Below are 18,673 nucleotides of genomic sequence, written 5' to 3'. Positions count from 1 at the left end.
CAATAGGTGTTTAACAGGTGTATACAACGGGTACTCAAAAGGTATTTAATAGGTGCATACAACAGGTACTCAATAGGTGTTTTAAACAGAATGTTAGCATGGAGGGGGCACCACGGGTTATCCAAACCAATCTGCTCCCAGTTCAGAGGAGGGGAGAGGGACGACTGTCTGGGGCCATGCAGGGGCAGGAAGTCAGAGCGCACACCGCCTGACCCTCTGACTCTGGGTTCCTCCTCCTCCTTCCCAGCTGCCTCAAGTCGAGGGACTGGATTCCACCCGCCACCTAGAAAGGGACCTGGCCAGTCACCATGCACCCTCCTCTTTAAGGATGCCACAGAGAACACTTAGATGCAATGTGTTATTTGGTTTGAAAAAGTACAGAGTCAGGGAAAACTGCCTTGAATGTAGGAATATATTCTGTATTTTCTCACAAGCAGATGAGAAAGCTTCCTCTGGAGCCAGAAAGGCAGTCAGGCGTCAAGAACATCCAACTAGCAAAAGTCACTGGATTTTTGGTAGGGGTTAAGTTCTAGGAGAAGGGGTCAACAGAAGATGAGATGGCTGGATGGCATCACTGACTCGATGGACGTGAATCTGAGTGAACTCCAGGAGTTGGTGATGGACAGGGAGGCCTGGCGTGCTGCGATTCATGGGGTCGCAAAGAGTCGGACACAACTGAGCGACTGAACTGAACTGAACTGAAGTTCTAAGTTAGCATAAAAGGGGAAAATCGGGGGCAAAGGTCATCCCTGAAAATGCCTTAGATGGCGTTCCAGTACAGTCAGTGGTCTGTACATGGAGTCCTAACTGGTCAGGTGAGCATATGTGCTGGGTGCAGCAAAACAGTGTTTAATTCCATGCGGAGGGATTTTTTATCCAACAATTATGTGAGAATTTGTGGCTCAGAGGTTAAAGCATCTGCCTACAATGCGGGAGACCTGGGTTCGATCCCTGGGTTGGGAAGATCCCCTGGAGAAGGAAATGGCAACCCACTCCAGTGTTCTTGCCTGGAGAATCCCATGGACGGAGGAGCTTGGTGGGCTACAGTCCACGGGTCGCAAAGAGTCAGACACGACTTAGTGACTTCACTTTCACTTTGCTCTGAGAACTTTTTGCTGTTATCAGCCACCATCCCTCCCTGACCCTGATAATTCTACCTGTTCTTCCAGTTTCTCTGCCTGGGAGCCAGTTTCACACATTACCCAGCTGCAGAGTCACAGGTTTCATGAGTTTTTGTAGACAAGAAACTTGTTAAAGCACCCTTCCATTCTCCAGGGGGACTTGCGGGGAGGCGAGTGAGCGGGCACCCCAGTCCCATGAAATTGAGAATTTTCCCTATTCTTTTTTTTTGACTGGGCGAAACACCAGGCCGAATCTTAGTCCCCTGACCAGGGACTGAACCCATGCACCCTGCAGGGGAAGCATGGAATGCTAACCACTGTACTGCCAGGGAAGTCCCAGTGGTTAGGACACTGCGCTTTCACTGCCAAGGGCCCAGGTTCCATCCCTGGGCAGGAAACTAAGATCTCAAAAGCAAGGCACAGCCAAAAACTTTTTGAAAATAAGTAAACAAAATGCTGGCTTGTGCAGCTGAATCCACACACACTGGTTGTGTATATGATACAAGCCCTTTGGTAATGAAATTCTCTGTTTCTCTACCACCTGTCAAACAGCCTGGCCAAGCCTGCAGTGAGGCCCTGTGGTTGTGGCTGGTCCCAAGGCCTTCTTGTAAGCCTCTCAGTCTCTCCAAGGATGCTCCAACTAAGGGACCGTGGAGGACCACGGACCAAGTCAGCAAGTTCTTAACTCCAGAGGCAGCAAGTTTAATTATGGTAGCAATTTCTTTCAATACTAGCCTATAATTATAAGAAATTGGGGAAATGGGTATCTTTACTTCCTTTCACAAGTTGTAAGGTGCACATCTATCTGTGATTAATGACACTGATTTCTAAAAATACAGACATAGGAAAGCAAAGTGACTAGAACCAAGTGTTACCTAATCTGGTAAATATAAATTTAAATCATTCTATGATTAGTCAAGTTATTTTAAATATGTATTATGTTATAATTAAAGGACTTTCAAATTATAGTATTCTAAAATAAGTATAATCTGTAAAGATTGCTATAATTATCGTCACAGTGAATACATTTCCATGTGGGATATATCATAACCTAGAAACACAATGTTTATTTCTTAAATTCAGTAACCACAACATCTATTTATTAAAAAAAAAAAGTGGAAGAAATTATTCCATGTCTCAGTTGGATATACTGGTTCTTACAGTCATTTTTTAGGTCCACAAATTTGGAGTTGCCTCAGCACTTATTTAATATACAAAAGCCCATTCATTTGCCTCCCATCAGCAATGTTGGCAGAGCCGCTGCCGATGACTGCAGCTGCTCCCGTGTGGACTTGACGCCGTCTCCTCTTTCGTCTCTGCTACTCCCACCCTCACTGCGCCACCTTGATCTCTCACCTGGACGGCTCCATCCGCCCCTAATAGGTCACTCTGACCGCATTTGGACGAGCTTGCCTGGAACAGCCCTGAATTACTTTCAAAATGCAAATCTTCTCTCTTCTCAGTAGCTCCCACTGCTTTCAAGAAAGTTCAGTGGGGACTCGCCTGGCGGTCCAGTGGTTAAGACTCCACACTCCTAATGCAGGGGCATGGGTTCGATCCCTGGATGAGGAACTAAGATCTTGGATGCCACCGCACTGTGCAGCCCAAACAGTAACAAGTCCGGCGTCGTGAACACGGCCTGCCCTGCGAGACGTCCGTGGGTCGGCTTCTGAGGCCGGCCTCAGGCCCTGCCCGCTCCTCTCCCGTTGCTCCGGCGTCCGGCTCCACCCCCTAAACATCCCCTCTCCCTCCGCCATCTGTTCATTCTCAGGTCACAGTTCTTCACAGAAGCCCTCCCTGAACCTTCTCAACCAGACTAAATTCTCGTATTTAATTCTCAGAGATTCCTTCAACACAGCCTTCACGACACTCCTCCCAGTTCTCATTTCATCTTTACGCCTCCAGTTCTTCCACGGACGCCAGTCTCCCCTGGTGATCAGGAAGCCCCACGAGGACAGAAACCACAAGTATTTTTGCTCAGCACTGTATCTTCTACCTCAGCACACCTGCCTGGAAGGCACATACTCAAATATTTGGAAGTGAATGAGGCCTTGATAGGAGCTTCCCAGGTGGCTCAGTAGTACAGAATCCCCCTGCCAGCGCAGGTGCCACCGGAGAGAGACTCTTGGTTAGATCCCTGGCTTGGGAAGACACCCATGGAGGAGGAAATGGCAACCTCCTCCAGTCTTCTTGCGTGGAAAATCCCATGGACAGAGAAGCCTGGTAGGGCATGGTCCACGGCGGTGTCACAAAGAGTTGGACGTGACTGAGCGCCATGAGGCACTGAATACCAGCACGACCTGAGTTTACTGACTGGCCCAACCATCATGCCCTTAAATGGCCTAACACTGGAAAACGAACAATCTCCAGGGCCGCCCATCAGCCAAGAGAAGAGAGGGCTTAAACAGGCTTTCCAGACAAAATTCCTGAGTAAAGCACTGCTTGTGGCCTTTTCTGTAAAAAGTCATCTCAGTCTCGAGAATTTTTTTCCCCTGCGAGTTTCCAGGTCTTGGCTGGATTCATGCTGGAGAATTCTGATGAATACAGCCAGCAGCTCCTTTACTTCCCCCAACAGGGGAAATCATATGATTATTCTCTTTACAAAAAAATGCTCCTGGGGCAAAAGCACTATTAATAGGCAGCAGGTCATGGACCAAAGCAGAACCCTCAAAGGAGAAAAAAAAAATTGGTAAGTAGGTAGGGAGAATTCACAAAGCTTTCTGGAATGAAACCAAGATTCCATATTTTCCCAACATTTACATTTTCCTTAATCTTTACATAAACGTTCAAGGCAGGAATTAACGCCTCCATTTGACAGAGGGGTAAACTGAGATTAGGGTGGCGTGCAAGAGCCCCTGAGCTAGGAGTGGACGCAGACAGATGCCGATTCTCCGTCTTTCCCATTCAGAAGCCTGCATTCTTCGTAGCTTCCTGCTCATAGCACACATAAGCCCTGCGATTAGAATCCCATAAAATGACTTCCATATGTCCCTGACACACTCGTGCAAATACTATGTTTCATCTGAAGATGCTTGCTTTTTCATGTCTATACTTTAAAAATTAAGATATATCTTACAGTCAGTAGGAGTCATAGTTTACACGGCATTTAAAAAATTTTTTTCATCAGTGAGAAAATAATAATGCATCTTACCATTGATGGCATCTGCAGTCAATGCAATAAGGGATATAAATACTGAAATATGGGATATAATTTCAGAGACAGGCATGCAAGGTGATGCTGGAGATTTAGAATTTGGAATGAAAAATGCCCCCTTTCCATCAAAAGGTAGTTGTCCTTATTATTCCTACATACGTCATTTTCTACTCTTAATATATCCTGCAGCAGTTTTTGATTGATTTTTCCAAAGCAAAACCAACCAGGGATCCAAAGAAGGAGAGATTTCATCAGACAAGACTGGAAGATTTGGGGCTTGAACACATTCAAACAAACTCTATTTCTGCTATTCTTTCAACAGGGTGTGCCTGTTTCTACTCATCTGTTAAACATAAAAAATAGCACCAAGTTCACATGGTCGTGAAAGCAGATGGATTCGTTCACATCATGCACTCAGCACCAGACCCAGCATGTGGTGAGCTTTAGGGAGTGTTAGGTGCCATTGGCAGTAACAGGGCATCTTTAAACCCTGGGCATCTCAGCAGGAGACAGCCTGCCTCCATAACCATTAAATGCAATAAAAACTCTGGAGCAGCGAGCTCCCACGAATACACTGACATGCCTGGCAGGGGCACGGAGACTGCACCCACCTTGGCCCGGCCTTGCATCCTATGGAGCTCCTCACCTGGGGGTTCATTTCTTTCCTTTATAGTAAACCAGCAGCCCTAAGAAAAACTGCTTTCCTGAACTCTGTGGGTCATTCTAACAAACTTGTCAAACCTGAGGGGGTTCATGGGAGACCCTAAATTTGAGGTTGGCTGGGTACACAGGTGGGTAGCTTGTGGACCCCACTTGTGGCTGGTGATTGAAGTGGAGAAAATCTTGTTGTTTGCGCATGGGGTCTAAGCCCACCCCGGGTAGTTAATATCTGAACTGATGTGACTTGGCAGATACCCGGCTGGTATCAGAGAACTGATGTTAGAACATAGCTGCCTTTGCCATCATGGAGACGGCTTGAGAGCAGAGGCCACTTGTGCCTCCAGAGCCGCCAAGGGGATCTAGCCCAGAGGAGGCCTTTGATACCTACTTCCTGAACGTGTGAAGACACGCTCGGCTCACCGGGCTTCTCTGTGGCAGTCATGCAGAATGAAAGAGAGGCACCAGAAGTGAAACAATTTAACCCTGTGAGAACTGTGATGGGCTCGCAACTCAAGAAAGGCAGGACTATACCCCCATTTGCCCATCTAGCCCTGCACCACACCACCCGCTCAGCATTCTCGGGGTTAATCAACACCATGGCGTGCGGGGAATGGGTATTTCAAGCACGTCGCCCTTTTTAGCTTCTGGCAAAACTAACACCAAGAAAAGCACTGGGCTCCTGCTGTGTGCTCCCCCTGCCCCCTTAAACGCATCTTGCCAGCTTCTAAATGCAGCCACAGGGAAGCCAGGTGACCCACACCTTGACAAAATCTCCTCGTGCACAGGGACATTTCTCCGCATCTTTTCGACTCCTGCAATCAGCCATTTGCAGCCAGAGTCACAAGCAAGACACCTGACGAGCTGTATCAGGCCAAGGCTTTCCCAGAGACCAGCTCTGCAAAGGAAAGGAGCTCACAGCTCTGGGCCTCGGGTGGATCTGCTTAGTCCGTTTATAACCTAGCATTCCCAGGTATGAAATAGGAATCCCCTGGCCTCTGAAGGCTCCACACTTTTACCACATATGCAACAGTCCCCTGCGGGAGCTTCTTCTGTTAGATTCCCACATCTCTACCGACCACAGTCAGGGATAGCTCACTGAACCACATGGGGTCTAAAGAGGAAAGCCTGACCACTGCTGCTGTTAAGACGGAAGGAGTCAGGCTGCCCCTCTGGTATGCTTTTCCCCATCAGCCTGTTAGCCCAGGCTGGCATGGCTGGCTGCATCCTTTCTCCCTGCTCACTCTGCTGATGGCTTTACCTGGCACTTCCTGGGCCAGAATGTACATCAGGCCGCGGCTCTCCAATGCTGACTCATTAAAAAGTCCTCCCCTGTCCACTTCACACAGGTTGTCCCATTGAGTAAAACTGCACCCATTCAAATATTTTGCAGGCTCCTCTCACACCTTTCCCAACCGTGGAAAGAAGCAGTGACTCAACCGTCTTCCCTGCTGTGTTATGTGCAGTTGCATCTAAACGTCCAGAGAGATCGCAAGGCTACAAGTGGTCATACTAGCCCTGGAGGGTCTCAGTGATCACCTGTCTGCATTTACAGCCACTCCCTGCCCTCAGAGGGAACTTTTCCAGCTTTGGTTCCAATAGAGAACAATCGTTGGTTTTGGCTCAAGGTACATGTTTCCCAATCGCACTGATGTGGCAGTCTACCCCTTCCAGGGATGCTCACTGGAGGGAAGCGGGCAGTGGAGAAAACAGCCTAGAACCATGGACCAGCTCTTTGTACCCCGTCATCTCGGCATTCAGGAAGGCTTTTTTATTTTGGGGTGTCATTCTGCAGAGAGCTGACATGCATCAGAGGGAGGTGGTTAGAGAAAACATCCAGGGGAGACTTCTGGTGCTGCTGGCTCCTTCCAGGGCTGGGTCTCGCAATCCGGATCATCAGCAGTTCCGGGCAGGCCGCCTCCAGCTCCATGCTCACTCCAGTGGCCCAGGAGGTCCTGGGGGACAATTTCTGACCACGCCTGGAGGCACAGCCATGGCAGATGGGGTTAACCACTAGAAGGGTCTCTTTGTGTGGGCCGCACCTCCTTCTGAGTAGTCTTATTCTTCTCCATCTCCCCTAACTCAACAAAGGGAACAGAGCCTCTGCACTATGCCCAGCAAGAAAGCCAGGTGACCCACTAACCGATAACCTGGACTTCAGATTTGTAGGTGGGAGCTCCCTCTGGGCAAGAGGGCTCCCAGGGCTACTCCTCTTCAAAAACTGAAGCAGCGGGGTGGTTGGACGGGGCTGAAACACACTCGGTTTTTACCACTGAGGCAGGGAGAACCATCCACTCAACGACTGTGGTTTCTGGGGCATCAGGGGTTTCTGCCAGTTTCATAAAGCATAGAACAAACCGGCCAGGAAATGCAAACATTCATGCTGATGCGGCCAGGGCCCGTGGAAACCACTGGGCCAGTAAAAAGGATTCGGCATCACTCCAGCTTTCTGCTTTCTCCGTGTGGAGGAAAAGGGTGATGGGGGGAAAAGTCAGTCTAGAACGGGGTCTGATCAGAAATGGGGCTGAGAAATAGAACCATCTGGAGGCAGGTAGCTGAGGATCGGCAGTGGAGGTCACTGAGGCTCTCAGTTCACCCCTAAAGCTGACTCAGGGTCACATATTTCACGACCCCCACCCTGCAGCATGGTCACCCTTCCTTTTGGTTCTGGTGCCCCCGTGTAAATGATGATGGCTCACACACTCACTTGAGCAGCCCCTGCCCCATTCTCCACCAGCCAATCCCTTTTCATCTTCCTCATCACCTGCCCACACCAAGCGTAAACGGGTTTCTTGCGCCTTGCCCCAGTACCGCACCTTCTGCTGATACTCATCACAGTGCTGAGCACACCAGACTGAACTGCAGTTGACCCTTGAATAATACGGGTTTGAACACAGGTCCACTTCACATGGATTTTTTTCAATAAATATAGAATCACCATCCAAACCCATGGGTTTTTCATTCGCAGACTGAACCAACCGTGGGTCGTGTACTGTTTACAATCCTTAGTGGGGTCGGTGGGTATGGAATTGTGGATTTGAAGGGCTGACTATAGTACTTGAGCATCTCATAGTATGCGGCAGACCCTGGAACGAATCCCCTTGAATCCCGAGGGACACCTATAACTGGCTTGCCTCCACCAGAGTCTCTGTTCCTGGAGGGAGCAATGTACCCCTGTCTCAGTAGACTTCATTGAGTTATAAATGTCTTCCCTGTGGGGGCCCTCAGTTAACTGCTCATGCAGGATTCAAGGTAAATACTTCTGAAGGAGTCAAGGTAAATACTATTGACCCGACTGAAAGAAAGTTCCATATATATATATATATATATGTATATGTATTTCTTTTGTTAAACCAAAACATTTTAACTATCATGAAATGTTGTTAAAATACACATGTCCAGATTCAAAAACGACTTAAAACTTGTAAAATAAAATTTAAGAGGGCTTTAAGTCAAACAGCTTTCTTACATCTTTACGCCCAAGTTCACTGCCATGATCCTATGTCACTGTGGCTTAGCTCTGGGAGCCGGCCCCTGCAAGACAGAGAACTAGAGGGGCTGCAGGGACTCTTCCTAGGATGAGTAGAATCCAAGTCACAGAGTCAAAAGGCTGTGTGTTTCCTTCACTCAACCCTAATCCCACTGCCCATCATTTAAAACAAATAGCATGCCCCATTTATACCACAGACAGACTCACACCAGGCTTCCAAGCAAAGGTTTTTAATAAAACTTTGTGTCCTCAAAAGGCCACATATTATATGATTCCCTTTATAAGAAAGGTCCAGAACAGGCAAATCCATACAGAGGGAAAGCACACGAATGGCTGTCAGGGGCTGAAGGGGAGGGAGAATGAGGCATGACTGTTTTAAATGGCAGGGGACGTCTTTCTGGGGTGATGAAAATATCCTGAAATTAGACAGTAGTGATGGCTGCACAGCATTGGGGATGCACTCAAGCCAATGAAATGTACACTTTAGAGGGGTTAAAATGGTACATTTTATGTTATATGAATTTTATCACAATAAGCAGAAGAGGGACTGTGTCTTACCTTCCTCCCAAAGGTACACTAAGCTGTGTCATAACCACAGCATTGAAGACTGGAAAGGATTATCACTTTTAAAAAGTGGGGGACATTATCCCAATGTCACCGTGACGGGAAGGAGGCAGAGTTGTGTCCCCCGAGACAGCAGGTCATCCTGGCCCCACCTGCCAGAGGGGACCCGTGTGGTTTGGGTTCCTCGTAGACGACAGAATCCAGTGCAAAAATCTCTTTAGAGCTGTTCAGTGCAAAGGCTCAGAGAACACTCAGGCACACTCAGGCAAGATAAACCACATGGACAGCCCACAGACAGACCTTTCCGAGACAGAGGGACAGCCACGAGACGCCGAAAGCGACCTGAAGTTTTAGCGCTGCCGCCCACAGAATGAGGGTCAACATTTAGTCAAGAAGAATCACTGCGATTATTGAATTTGAAGATCTGATTCCTTCGAAATGAAACATTCCACAAACTCTGCTGAAATAAGAAATACTTTTGATTTTTTTTTTAAATAAATGATTGGTTTTGAAAAAACCAAATGGTCCTGGGCAGACTAAGTTAAAGATAGCTGGCAAGCTTAATAAAACCAAATCCGATCTGGGAATTATTTTGAGAAGTTATTAAGTATAGCTCTCCATGTTTTGTCTGTGATGTAAATACACACATATACACTTAGATATGTAAGTATGCATGTATTTTTTTTTGCTGTGGAAATGAGGGTTTAAGTCACTCTGTATTTCTTTTTTCCATGAGTCTAATACTGAATTATAAGGATGTAAAGACTCTTAGAATGTTAAGCTAACCCGTTAAAGGGTCAAATTTCAAAAAAAAGAAAATGATTGGTTGAAACACACGCACACACAATTTTCTTAAAGTTATGGAAAATTAAGTAGGCACCATTGATTGTTCGGAATTGGGAGGAAAACTGGAGCAACCAGCATAGGTCTGGACAACCACGGAAAGCCCACAGCAAGGACCACACCGTGACCAGCCACCGGAGATTCAGGATGACAGACTTACCGAGAGCGTCCACTGGCAGGGGGCACACGGTGAGAAAGTGCAGGATACACAATTGACACAAAAAGGAAAATAATAAAGTCAAACTGGTATTCGGGCAGCAGTCTTACCTGTGTTAAAACAGCCCACGGTTTGCCACGGAATTTCATATCAGGGCGAGTAAACCCACAGCCACTGAGAGCTGCAACCCAGGTTCCCTCCCCTGCCTTGCTAAGAGTCTTTACTTTCCATCTAAACAGACATCTTCCTAGTTTGTAATTGTCAGTCCTAGAGAATGCAACTACTTTTTTTTCTTTCTTTTTTTCTTAAAAAGAGAGATGAAGAATATATTCCTGTAAGAAGTCAATTAAGATGCTTTCACAAGAAAAGCTTTTAGGTGTAATTTATTGTAACTTGGAAAGTCACTAAGGAAACCAGGATCCAAAGTTCAAGCTGGGGTGAAAACGAAAAAAAAAAAATTTAAAGAACTTAAAACTTTCATATAACAGTGAATAATATGGGACTCTGGGAGTCTGTTTATTATGTTTATAAATCAGCTCTGCAGTCTCGGGTGAAAGATGACACATTCAACTATTTCAATGGTCAGGCTCAAGGGTTAACATATTAAAATGTTCCAGCGGTTTCCTCCCTCAATGTCTCTGATAAAAGTAGTTATAGATGGAAACGGAAGGCTTTACCATAATTATTTAGGTGAAATTAATAACAATATTGAGGGCTTCCCTGGTGGCTCAGAGGTTAAAGCGTCTGCCTGCAATGCAGGAGACCTGGGTTCGATCCCTGGGTTGGGAAGATCCCCTGGAGAAGGAAATGGCAACCCACTCCAGTATTCTTGCCTGGAGAATCCCATGGACGGAGGAGCCTGGTGGGCTACAGTCCACAGGGTCGCAAAGAGTCGGACACGACTGAGCGACTTCACTCACTTCACTTTAGTAACAATATGAGAACTAATTAAATGAGGAATAAGGCTGCTGACTGCATGGTGAGGTGGCAGAAGTGGGCAAATGGCACAGAATGTTTCTCATTTCTGATCCGCTCTTACTTCCCCCAGTTGGGTTACAGCCAACTCTAGGACTTTAAAAGTCACGAGCCGATGTCAAGCAGCAGGGCCTGATGAGGGTTCAAGAGACTCCACTCAGAGCCTGAGCTTCTGGGCCAGTTCCACACTTATCTACCCTCCTGCTACCTCTGTCTTGTCACCCTGACCTGTCAGCAAGACTGACCCTGCCCCACTCATGGACCCCTGGCCCTCGCCTGGAACTTCTTGGAGGGCAGAGACCCTCTCTCCCTCCAGCCCCCAACTCCCCACCTAGGTTTATGCCCCATAGGTATTCAAGAAGCCTGCCTTCCACAAAAATAGGTATATTCACCCACGGCTGGAGCACGTCACGTTGTTTTAAAATGATTTTCAGATAAAGTCTAATCAAACCCAAAAAAACATTAAACACTTTTTGACAGTGATATTTAAATACCTTTAGGCTGGCTATAAACTACCATTATCTACAGGATAGTAAAAAAGTGTCAAATACAGAATGTGGCAAAAGGTGATACAGCTGCAGAGTGAAATTTAAGGTAAAATTAGTCACAAGCGAAAATCACATCCCATATGTGTCTATGTCAAAGGGAATGCCAAATCCACAGTTAAATGCATAAAGGCATTTAAATGTTGAAAAGAAGAGTCAGAAGAATTTTTAGATCAAAGATCACAGTTTTTAAAAAAGGAATGACAAGAAGCTGCTCAATAACCGCCTGAAAACACATTTAAAAGGAAGTGATTATTGGGCTGTATAAACCAAATTTAGTTCTATCAGGACCAAAAAAAAAAATGTATTCAAACCATCCTAACACATGGTGCAAATCTCAGAAGGATCTACCAACATGTTATAAGCCAAAAGTCTAGGAAGCTACCACTTGAAGGGGATGAAAGCGGTAAGAGAGGCATGTTAGCAAAAGGGGAAACTTCAGCTAACCAGACCCCCCAAAATAACTGGGAGCCTCATATAAGCAGATTTCCTCCAGCCCTTAACCTGAAGTGCTCCTAGTCCATTCTCAGGCCATATATCTTCTAGAAGAGCACGTCAGAATTCACTCAGAAGGATGACTCTGGTACCTCCTAGGACGCTCCAGTCACCCCAGGAATACACCAACGTGAGTTTTTAAGAGGCACTTACATAATTTAGAAGAAAAAAATTTTTATAAAGGAAATAAATAAAAATAGTTTTCTAGTTGTTCCCTGGATCAACTAGAAAATCATCCGGAACCCTCTAAGCTACTAATCTGACTTGGCTTGTAGACATAAGAACACAGTCATGGCTCTCTTGTCTGGAAAGAATACGGTGCCCAAGACCATCAGCTATATGACTGGGGTTGACAAGATGGATGCTTCAGAAACCCCTGATCACAGCCTCCACTGTCTCAGCCTTCAGGTCCAAGTGCCTCACAACCAAAAGCTGATTATTCCCCAGTCCCAGGACCAGCAGCGTCTTCTCACGTAATACAGTCCTGCACCCTATGTTTCCTGACTTTTTCCATCCGGCGCCTTGATGGGGAGCTTGTTACCCTCTCTCCAGACAGCCCAAGCGGTGCTGGGCAAGTCTAATTGCCAGAAACTTCCTTTTATGTTGCATTGCAATCCACCTATCAGGCATTCCCTGCAGGTCCAAATTCCGCTAATTGGACAATGCCAGTGACTTTGAGTGACAGACAGAGACTGTTTCAGTCTCCAGGCAGAATTCAGATAAAAGGATTATCACTGCAGCCAAGAACTTAAGGCCTCTGAAAAGAAAATTCTGGAAGAGAGAAAGTAAAACAGCTACTTTTTCCTTACCTCAACCTTTCCACCAAACTCCCAAATCAAGTCCATAGACTTGGACCCTCTCTGCAAACCCATTCATCTCTCTTATCTCAAAGCTGGCATGGTGTCAATTAGGTAGAGTTCAGCTCCAAATTTTTACCAACCTGTTCTTCCATGAAACCTCAGATACAATGGAATAGGGTGGCAGTTTTATTCACATTTACCTCTAGACTCACTAAAATGTCACCGGCTACAAAGCCTATTCCACTTGTGGAGTACTAGCTCCCAGGTGCCTAAGTTAGAATGTAAATTGCAGAAGCACCAAGAACAGGAAAACACATCCGGAAGGAACAACTGGGGCCAATACCAATGGAAAAACTGATCGAGAGTGAAAATCCTGCTGCCTTTATATCGACACGGTCTCCTGGTTATTATAAGAACTGGGGGGTGGGGGGTGGGGGGAGAGATGACATTTAGCTTGAAAAGTCTGTCCTATCCTCACTCCCCTTCTACCAACGTGTCCCATCTCTCCAGATGTTTAATTCCAAGTGAGAACCACTTGCTTAGGAAAGGGGAACTTTGGCTTTGGAGATGTCTACCTAAAAACGTTGTCTCAAACACACACTGAAGACTACCCACCCACGGACCATCCTGACGGGAGGGGGAACCAGTTCATCAGCAAATTCAGAACCGGGTTTTGAAAAGAAGAGTCTAGAGGGAATATTACATTCTCAAGTTCAAGAAAAGAGTCCCTATATCTTGTTAGGTCTTTAATAAAATGCTTGCAAAGTGGATGTAGCTGGATTTTTTTCTCTTCAAACTCCCAGTTCAAGCCGGAAGAGCAAAGCTGGGTAGCGGATCTGGTAATTAACTGGTCTGTAAACAATGATCGGCTAGGCGGAGGGGTCTTACACCAGCAGTCTCACTTTCCTTACCTGGCTCCCACCGTCAAGAACACCCATGAAAAATCTCCCTATGCAGGCAAGATTCCCAGCTCCCACTGCAGGCTTTTCTAACATTTTCACAAGACTTAATAAAGGGTTTTGGAGATTATAGGCTATGAAGGATGGAGGAGAAAATTACATAATTTATGCAATAATTACTATAGAACATTTGCATAGAGGCTTTTATGTACTATCCCAAGGCTTCCAAGAAATTTATAGGTCTCATCACAACGCATAATAGACATGGAAACTGTCAAATTTTGGAGATCAGGTTAGGGGAGGGAACAAGTCAAGTACCACTTTGTATCTCAAATTAACAGATACTCTGCACTTGGGGACTTTGGTTCTGATAGATTCTATTAGCTCCTATCTGTTCACAGGACCATTATATGTAAGGAAGTCTGATTGAAGACTTCTACTTCAAAGAAAAATCAAGCACGTGTTCATTTTCCCAAAGCAACATATTAATGGCAGGATTTGTAGAGTTACCTTTTTTGGCTTTCTTCTGCAGTTTCAGTGTATCTGAGGACTTCTTTTTTATCTCTTGGCGAGCTTTTTTATATTCTGAGAGAGAGAAGAATATTGAACAATCTTACCATTTAGCACAACAGAAAACATTTTAGCAACAGCCATTGCTTTTATCACTGAAAGCATAAACTCTGACGTGCAATAATAAATAGCTTTATTGGAATATAAAATGGTAAAAAAATCTTCTGATGCCATTTTACAGCAAAGGGGTCATGAACATGAAAACCGACAAAATGCACCGGGGTCTTTTCCTCCAGCATCCACTCATACCAGCTCTGAGAAAAGATGGCACTTGGGAAGACTTCAATAAAAATGTTAAAATTCACAATTTCTCAGTATAAGTAACAGGAAATATTTCCAGTAATTATCTACTTTCCCAAGGCCCAAATCTACAGGGCTTCACTCCAAGAAGAATCCACATGGTTAGATGCTGGCCAGATGCTACAATTCAAAAATGAGCATCTCAGACTACAGGAGAGACTAGACCACATGGCAGAGAAGTGGGAAAGGCCTTACGTTAACATTAACACCGAGGCTGGAGGCTGTGGACCCAGGGCAGGGGCAGCCCACACTGCCCACAGCCCCACCAACACTTTTCTCCTCCCCCCTCAGCTCATGCCCACCCCGAACTTTCCCATTTCTGTTGCCGGCATCTCGTCACCCAGGCACAAACATCTGAAATGACAGTTGGCTCTGATACTTCTCTCCTCTGCTCCCCTCATAGTCGGTTAATCACCAGTTTGACCAGTTCCCACAGAGCCACCCCCATCCTTTCCCTCCCGCCCGCCCTGAGCCTATCAGGGTTCTTTTTTATATGCCCTTGGCATCACTGCCGGCCCACACGCTTCCCCTCCACCACATTCACTGCAGGTTGTACGATGCTGGGAGCAGGGTCTCCTGACTCTTCCACACCGCCAGCACCCCTACCCTTTGGTTCCAGGAAGACCGACAGGGGTGATGTCCGTCTGGACCACTCACTCCCTAGAGCCAGCACGTGAGGTTCTGGGACCCACCGGTTAAAGGTATATACAAAGAGAATGGCCAGTTCTGGGCAGGAGACTGAAGGCTAACTTACATCATTAAAAGTCTGGTTTTCAAAATGTGCTGAAATGCCTGAAGTGTGAGTCTCTAGCATTTAAGCCTGAGGTTACAATCACTTTGAATTTAGCTGGTCGCATCTGAGGCCATGGGACAATGACGGCATCCCCTGAGTGACGCTGCATGCCCCAAGCCCAGCACTGAGTCCTGCGCTGGGATCACGTCCCATCCCTCATCCTCCAACACTGAGACGCCTACAGGGGCAGCAGGGGAGGAGCGGGTCCTCCGGATGACATCAGCGACCCCAGCAGAGGCACAGGCAGCAGCCGCGACCCGCCATCTGAGACTGACGTGCGTCAGCCACCTCGCCCCGTACCTTTCGCGTGGTCTTTATCCAGCTGGTTGGCCACTTTCTTCCATTCTTCCATCTGCTCTTGAAGCGGGTTTATCAGACAATCGATTAAAGCACTTGCACAAAAGGACAAAGAGAAGGAGAAATCACACAGATATCATCTGTGGTCACGGTTTACACTCGGTTGTCAAAACACACCCGATCATAATTACCTGAAGCAGGACAAGGCAGCACCCTAAGCCCAAGTTCACCTCCAAACCCCCCAATTTCACAATGACTGTGTCCTCAAAATGCTTTTCAATGACTGTTAAGAAGCTGTACACGTGACTGGTTGGTGTGACCTCTTCTCATCGCCTTTTTAAAAAATTCCAACACTTGTATTCACAATCAAGGTTGCAGACCAAAGGGGTCATGCCCCTTTCTGCATAAGGGAACTGGCTGGAGAGCTTTAAAAAAGAAGACACCTGGGCCTCACCTAATACTTGGTAGAAACTTGGGGTGGGGCCCCAGAATCACTTAAAAAAAAAAAAGACCCACATGACTCTGCTGTGCATTCAGGAAAATGAGGCATGACTGCGGACTGAGGACAGCCTAGAGAGGGTCAGAGGGATGCGGGTCTCCAGGCACACCCCTTCTTACTGTGTGCAGGTTCCCAAACAAGTGCAAAGACAACACCCCACGGAGAGAAAGCATGAGCCAGGGGACACAGGGCTTTCTGTACAAGGGAAGGAAAATCAACCCACGCCTACGTCAGAGAGATGTTGTCGAAAAATTAGAAAATACCCGTAAGCTGTTTGAATGATGTTGGTGAGAACTACGACAAAGGCAGTTCTCAGACTGCTTTTTGCTCCTGAGCCTGCTGAAAATCTCCAAATTTAGGTACAACCTCCCCGCTTTCTTACCAGGGTCTCCTGGCAGCTCCCACCCTCGTACGTCCTCCTCCAGCCTCACTCCCTCCAGGTCTCCATTCAGATTTTTCTTCTGAACAGAGGTGCTCCCTGACCAGCCGGTATCCAGCAACCACCATCCACCCGACCCCAAGTGTTTCTCCTCCTATCATTCATTACTGACAGTCCGGCAGGTAGAAAATTCTGTAGTGTCTGCAGCATAAGCCCTGTGAGTGCAGAATGTGGTCCTAGTCAGGGCTATGCTCTGTACACCTACGACCATGCCTGGCACATAGTAGGTGCTTGATGCACGGCGGCTGATGGAACTGGCATCTCTTCATCACTACGATGGAATGAGGGTCACAAGACTGGCCCGAGGGTAAACAAGATGATGGGTGCGGGAGGTGTGGGGGGCGGGGTGCCATCAAGGGGCGCACTCCCCAGGGGCGAGGAAGGGAGGAGGAAGTTTGATTTTGTCACCAGCTCCAGTGAGTGCTTTCCGCTGTGTGGACACTGTGTACATCTGCACAAGAGCCCTTCAGGGATTCGTACACCCATCTGCTAGAGGCTGAGACCCCAGCCCCATACTGCAGGACACTTGTGGCCAGCCGGGGATTCAAACCCAGGCCCGGCTGACTTCAAGACGAGGTGCGTTTGCTGCTACATTTGGCAACCTGAGATGGCCCTGCAAGAGGGTCAGAGGGCTTCCACTTTGGCAGCCTCTCACGCAACTCGCAATTCACAAAGCAGACTGAGGACAACTGATAATTATGCTGATCTGTTTGGAAGGACATCCCACTCTCACTGGAACACCGGTGACTCCAAATCCCCATGCTAGCCACTGTCACTTCTACCCATTGTGGACGCACGTGAAACAGACAAGAGTCTGGCAGTGTGGAAGGTTCTGCGAGCCGCCAATGCCCTCCTAGGTGGGTCTGGAGGATGCGCTCAGGGCCCCGGTAACAGGAGGGCAGTGCACACCCCACTATCCAGCACGGCAGCTTCTCCTCCTAGGAGGTTCCTGTAGGGGTGGGCCCCAGAGGTCTCAGTGGGATGCCCAGCTCCCCACACTGATGGAGAGTGAGGAGACACATAGAGATCCCAAGGTGGGGGGTATGGGCTCCGCAAGGCGGGGACCCAGGCCATCCGGTTCTCCACTGTATTCCCAGGGCCCCGACCAGTGCCTGGCACACAGCAGTGTTGGTCGCTCAGTCATGTCTGACTCTACGCGACCCCATGGACTGTAGCCCACCAGGCTCCTCTGTCCATGGGATTCTCCAGGCAGGAAAAGGAAACGGCACACAGCAGATGCCCAGTGAAATACTTCCTTGGGGACTTTCCTGGTGATCCAGTGGTTAAGAATCTGTCTGCCGATGCAGGGGACACAGGTTTAATTCCTGGTCTGGGAAGATCCCACGTGCTACAGGGCAACAAAGCCTGCACCCCACCACTACTAACGCCTGTGTGCCTAGAGCCTGTGCCCTGCAACAAGGGAAGCCAGAGCAACGGGAAACCCGCTCCACACACGCAGACCAGCCCCTGCTGCTGCAACTGGAGAGAGACCACGCGCAGCGGCAGAGGCCCAGAGAAGCCAAGAATAAACAAGCAAACGAGGAAGCTTTTTCGGTGAGTGAGCAGCGTGACAGGCAGTGATGAGAGACGGGCTGTGGGGATTTCACGTCACCGGGAAATCCGCGCTGCTCAAGGCGAGTGATGCTCCTCGTCAGCACTTTATAACCTGAAGTCACCAGGGCCGTCTGAGATCTGGGAGAAACAACGGTCCTCACCTGGAGAACTGCCTCAGCTTGGCTTCTATGCTCCGATGCCTCATGCACATCCTGGTCAGGGCGGATCCGATCTCCCTGGTGCCACCTGGGAAAGCAACAGAAGCAGACGTGAGGGATGGGAGGCGAGTCAGAAGCACGAAGACCCTGAAAAGAATGAACAAACGGAAAAACCAGCCAGATTTCACTGCGCCATAACCCAAGCCACTGTCTTTCAGACTTCTCACCAGGCTTGTGCACGCACACATAAACGTGTGTGTGTGTGTGTGTGTGTGTGCGCGCTTAGTCGTTCAGTCGTGTCCGACTCTTTGCTGCCCTATGGACTGTAACCTGTCAGGCTCCTCTGTCCGTGGGATTTTCCAG

General features: G+C 47.6%; 1 protein-coding gene across 14 annotated transcripts in view; it reads right to left on the bottom strand.

Moving 5' to 3' along the window:
* Positions 1-18,673, bottom strand: part of MTSS1 (MTSS I-BAR domain containing 1) — a 162,600-nt gene that overhangs the window by 18,440 nt on the left and 125,487 nt on the right. For 8 of the 14 annotated variants that reach the window (XM_068983782.1, XM_068983778.1, XM_068983780.1 and 5 more), the window contains exons 4-6: positions 18,314-18,398; positions 15,664-15,755; positions 14,211-14,285 (exon numbers count right to left, since the gene is read on the bottom strand). In XM_068983782.1, coding sequence (XP_068839883.1) covers positions 14,211-14,285; positions 15,664-15,755; positions 18,314-18,398 — 252 coding nt within the window. Of the gene's footprint in view, positions 1-9,989; positions 10,002-14,210; positions 14,286-15,663; positions 15,756-18,313; positions 18,399-18,673 lie in introns of all 14 variants that reach the window. The other 6 variants (XM_068983777.1, XM_068983781.1, XM_068983774.1 and 3 more) reach the window with 1 other exon arrangement.

This window comes from Capricornis sumatraensis, chromosome 11 (genome assembly GCF_032405125.1).
Source record: "Capricornis sumatraensis isolate serow.1 chromosome 11, serow.2, whole genome shotgun sequence".
In the NCBI taxonomy this organism is placed as follows: Eukaryota; Metazoa; Chordata; class Mammalia; order Artiodactyla; family Bovidae; genus Capricornis; species Capricornis sumatraensis.
This window is presented reverse-complemented; position numbering and strand designations above follow the sequence as displayed.